The sequence below is a fragment of the Gossypium hirsutum genome, chromosome D03, assembly GCF_007990345.1.
Source record: "Gossypium hirsutum isolate 1008001.06 chromosome D03, Gossypium_hirsutum_v2.1, whole genome shotgun sequence".
Taxonomy (NCBI): Eukaryota; Viridiplantae; Streptophyta; class Magnoliopsida; order Malvales; family Malvaceae; genus Gossypium; species Gossypium hirsutum.
Genome location: NC_053439.1, coordinates 49,130,325 through 49,135,816, shown reverse-complemented (window position 1 = coordinate 49,135,816; position 5,492 = coordinate 49,130,325). Strand labels below are relative to the sequence as shown.

The 5,492-nt window shown below is 36.7% G+C and overlaps 1 protein-coding gene across 1 annotated transcript; it reads right to left on the bottom strand.

Moving 5' to 3' along the window:
- Positions 1–1,972: 1,972 nt before the first annotated feature.
- Positions 1,973–5,008, bottom strand: LOC107961966 (double-stranded RNA-binding protein 2). Its single transcript, XM_016898158.2, has 3 exons — positions 4,472–5,008; positions 3,067–3,286; positions 1,973–2,996 (listed from the first exon to the last, which is right to left on the bottom strand). The coding sequence occupies exons 1-3, from the start codon at positions 4,715–4,717 to the stop codon at positions 2,170–2,172; spliced, it is 1,293 nt and encodes a 430-aa protein (XP_016753647.1). The 5' UTR covers positions 4,718–5,008; the 3' UTR covers positions 1,973–2,169.
- Positions 5,009–5,492: the final 484 nt, after the last annotated feature.

The following is a 5,492-nucleotide window of genomic DNA, read 5'->3' as shown; positions in this document are numbered from 1 at the left end:
TCAAAAAAAAATCCATGTGAATATATATTTTAATAAAAATAGGCAATTAATTACTAAATTTATTCAAAGATAAAGCTACTTGCTCTTTGAAAATGTTGACTAAAAAGGTTAAGTTAAAAAATGAATTTGAAAATAAAAACATTTAAACTCGGTTTGATCCAGCCTATTTTAAATTTTATAATATATTATTTTCTTCTTTTTGTTATATATGATGTGATTTATATCATATAAAAACATAAAATCTATTATATTAAATTTTAATGTTAAACATATGTTAAAGCTGTTTATATTTAAAAATGCAGTGAAAGAAAAAAATGTATAATTCTAATAAAAATATATAAATAATAACTAATAAATAAAAATAAAAATAAATAGATAAACTTAAACAAGTTTGAAATAGACATTACAAATATGAGTAAATTTTGACAATTGAGGTTTATATTTTAAGTCAAGCTAACTTTAGGCAACTATATATGGTATAATTATGGGTCGTTTCCTATTAATGAGAACTCCATCCGGCATCTCAATTTCTTCACCAGACTCAAGAGTTGTTTTCAATGCCTAAAATAAGAGTGTGTCAATTATTAGACTTAAATTGCAAAAAAGAATCTCGTATATTGACATGATGGTCAGGGTGAAAAGGAATTACTATAATATTCCGATTATTAAATTGAAAATTGAGGAGGGAGGGGAAGTAGAAAAAGCTCCCAATTTTGATCCTTGACTTGAGAAATGGGTAAGTAAAATTCTTTTTTTGGATGAGTTGGTGCCAAGAACACCATCCTGCCATGAATTTGGAATTCCTGGCCTGTAAAATCTCTAGTTTCAGAACCTGACTTGGAACAAATAATAGTAGTAATAATATCCCAAGGGAAGAAGAAATTTTTTTTATCTCAACACTCAAATCCTACCAAGTCATCAAAAGATTTTCGTCCAACTGATTGTGAGCATTAATATTCACAGTTGTGACCTTAACAACAGGACCAGGAAACGCCCCATTAACTGCTATAACCTGCCAACAGATGAATTAGACATATAAGGCAATTTGAAGTTTTATAAAAGTATCCAGATTTTCAAAGACCGGGACAAGTCGTGAGGTCCTATGCGACATGCATATATGCTAACAGTTGAGGCACAACCATTGCCAAGTACTCAACTTACGTTCAAAAGTTAACCAAATATGATATATACTAGTGGAAAATCACAAATAGTTCACCAATCCAGTTTTTACCTTCTGATGTACTTCAACAATCTAAGCCAGAACCATCCCACAAAGTGAAGGAAACAGAGAGTAGTGTTGAGGGGAGAGGGTGATGTAAGAGAGTTTAAAATCAAGAAAGACTCAAGGGTCGGCAGTAAAACAGAGCAATGTGAATCAAAAGAGAAAGATGGTCTTTTGTTGTGTATGAATGGAAAACATCATTCACTGATTTTCCAAATATATCTATATCTTTCCAACGCCCCAGCTATGTTAATGTATATCTTTTCCTTTCCACTACTTAGATTAATTAAAGATTTGAGCGTCCATGTAGTTGCTTGCTTTAACAATTTATCTTTCCATATCACAAATGAGCTTTGCCCAAAATTAGCAGATTCTCATAATGTTGGGAAATGGATTTAGTGGGGACTCAACCATCATTCACTACTCCCATTACTATCCAATCGGGGTAGCTTCGACACGACACTTGCTTTTCCGAAGAGTAAAAGACTGGTTGAAAAAGACGGAAGCATAAATCCATTCATTTATAATTTTCTATATCATGGTTAAAATATTGAGGTGATATTATAATTTTGACCCCTCACCATGCTGGCAAAGATTTTGTGTTGGAAAATATATTTTTTAAGAAAAAAATCTCAAGGACCAAAACCACAATTTGACCATTTAAAATTGAATACGAGCAGAAGCATTGGATTAGATCCGGGGAGGGGGGGGTAATTATAAATAAACTAAATAAGAATTTGCCTCTAGACATAGTCTAACTTTAACTGCAATTATATGGGACTAACTTAATCTGCAGAAACTGTAGCTTTAGCTTTCTAAGAAAACAAAATGAAAAAGAACACTCACATATGAGTTGACAAAAAGTAACAAAAACAAACTTTGATACCAACACAAAACCATAGCTCTTACTCCATTGCTTCCATTCGGAATTCGATCCTTCCTTGCCATCAGATTTTGAGTTGTTCTAAACTCTGTATCGTCTCAGATTCTTGCAGGTTCTTCAATATTGTGCTTGCTGCTTCCTCTGCTTGAGTAGGTGATTGGTTAGGCGGGGGAGCAGCAGTAGCGGTTGTGATATCTTCATTTCTGAGAGGAACGGATTGTTTATCTTCTTTCCGTACCGGTGGAGCAGCAAATACAGGAACCACTTGCCTAATGGTGACTGCTTGGGCAATTCGTACTGGAGGAGCTCGCAGCACTTGAGAGGGGAGTGTCGCTGGCAGTTGATGAGGAGGAAGAACAGATTGTGCTGGTTGAGCGGGATGAGTAGGAACCGCTGATGTCGGTGGCTGAGGAGATACTGCAGATGGTGCTGGACGCGGAGGTGCAGAGAAAACAGGCACTGCAGTTCTTATTGTCACTGGTGGAGCAATGCCACAGCAAGGTGTCCTTAATTGTCTGATGGGAACATAAGGCGCTGCTCCAGCTGCAGGGAATTTCTGTGGACGAACACCACGGCTTTCAGGAGTAGGTGTTTGCGATGATGTCAGTACGGGCTTCTCATTTGCTGTTGCTGACATAGATCTGTTTCGAGGAACCACCTTCGGGCAGATTAAAGGAAGGATTTTCGAGGTGGTAGCAGGAGGCTGTGGACTTGTTGGTCTAGGATTCTGACTAGGAAACTTCTTTGTAAATAGTATTGGAGCATTGGAGGAGTTTGCCATAGCCATCTTTTCCTTTATTCTGTAATTCAACAAAGCCCGAGCTATCGTGATCTGTTCAAGCTCATCATTGTTCTCTGGCTCCGAAGAAGAACTTGCAGTTTCTTTTGCCACTGGAAATAAAACACGGTATTCAGTTTCGAACAAACATTTATCCCTAGGAAAAATGAGACACAGACTCACATAGTTTTAGAGACATCCAAGCTGCCATGGCTGCATTCTTTTCTGCTTGTTTCTTGCTCTTGGCTGGTTCCCCGGTGAATCTGATTCCGGCCAATTCAACCGTTCCCGTAAAAATAGGCAGGTGCCCGAGACCTGATCTAAATGTTGTATACTGAGGCAACGGAGCCCCAACTCTTTGTGCAATTTCCTGTAAGAGGTTCTTATAAACTCCTGTCTCATCCTAACATAACAAGGCCAGATCAGTATCAATCCCAATAAAACTCGAGATATCTAGACAGGCATATTCGAGAAAATTGAGATATAAACACAACAAAAATCATCAAGAAATTGCCAATTCACTGAAGGTGCGTAGCTTCATTTCACATAATAACATTCACAAGTTGGCCCATAGATTAGACAACACTGATGACCACGATGAACACAATCATAAGTTTACAAACTACTTCTACCAGGACATGAAAATTGAAGAGTCTTAACAATTGTGAACTAACCAAGAAACAAACAAGCAACACAACGAGAAACATATCAACCACTATCATGAATATCATATGAAACAATTAACTACAATGCCTCTCACCCTTGTAGTTCTACACGATCCCCCAACCTAAGTCCAAGCACCCCATTTTGCTCGTATTTACATGCTTTTCACTATGCCGAAAAAGGCAATTCATATTAATAATACAGCAACACTCGAGTCTCAACAAAACAAGTCATACAAAATTAAAAATAATAACTTTGATCATTTGCTAAAGCAAAACTAACTGTTTCTCTAGGAAGCATTGCCAACCCGAAACCGAACCCGCTCTTCCCATAAAACCTGACCCGAAAAACCACATTCTTTTAACATACAATGACATTTGCATATCACATTTCTTTTTCATTTTCTGGGTTTTTTTTTTCTGTTGCGCCACCTACTTGAACTAATTAAAGTCTGCAAGAGATTGAGATACCAAATTAAATTTTGCCTTCTCTACCGTTTTATCCTCGGGCAGTCAATTGAGATGGCCTGAAACGAAACATTTTTATGACCAAAATACCCATGATTAAACATTAATTACACCTACAAAACCCTTATCATCAAAATACAGCAGTTTCCCAGAATATGAGAGAGAGAGAGAAATGAAGAAAAATCATAAGATTTAATCCCATTTTTATTTCCCTTAAAAATTAATTAAATTTTCGCTTCCATCATCCGAAAAAAAGCCAAGAAAACCCCACTGCCTTCTGCTAATTCATTAACTATTGAAGGGCATTCTAGTAATTCCCCACGACTAGCTGAACTGAACCTCCGGCGATCACGAAGGCGGAGCAGGCTAACACCGATCACACCCCACGGCTCAATTTCATAGAAAGACAAATAAAGAACAAGGGGCGCCATTAGCAGAAGGTTTGAGAAAGAACTTACTAGGATTCGAGCGGCGAGGGAGTGAGAAGGTCCACGATTAGAGAGGGACTGGAGCGCCACTTCAGCGGCGGAGTGTTCGGCTTGACGGAGAGTCGAACAATAGTGAGGGCTCTCGAAGGTTTCGCCGTTGAAGTTAACGGTGGCTTTGAACCTTGGCGCGTGGTCGGGACCTTCCCTAATGCACGTATAGGAAGGGAGATTAAAGCAGCTCCTCTGCGCCAGCTCTTGTAGCTGGTTCTTATACATTTCTCCCTCAAGATGAAACCAAAAAGAAAAAAGAAAATCACTTTTTTTTCCTAATTTTTGTTTGAACACTTTATCTGGGTTTTTTCATTTGAAGAAGGAGAAATGGGATCGGACCCAGATCGGGTCGGGTTGAGATATGAAATGGGTCAGTGAAGATCAAAGGTTTTAGGGTTTCTGCACCCGAGAAAACACAAAAAGCAAGGAAAAAGAAAAGGTGAAATTTTTTTTTTGGTGAAGTGGGAAGAGAAAGAGAAGAGCTTTGCTTTACTGGGAATGTGTATTTTAATGGGAATATATTTATTTAATTTTATTATATTTGCTTTTTAACTGCTGGGAGTCAACTGAACGTTAGGCTGCATGGTGATACTGATGGATGAGATTTTTTTTCCATTATATTTTGGTTTAATTTAGATTTTACAAGATTTTATAATTAAATTTAAAGTTTATTCATTCACAAATATTGAAGGATATCGAATTTTTTATTACTTAACTCAAAAGGTGTTAATATTGTTATACGTTACCTCTTGTTGTTCCCGTTAAAATTAAAACGGACAAGAGTTATGCTTGAACTTTCATGTGACTCTAATTTTATTATAAATAATTGTAAAAAAACATGTTTCACGTTATCATTTTAATGATAGCAAATAACAATATTATCAATTTGACCTATTAATAACATTATTAAATATTAAATTTTAAGAGCACCTATAGCTCATTTGAACCCATAAATAGGAGAATAATATGTTTCGGCGTACTAAAACCCATGTCTTTCTGC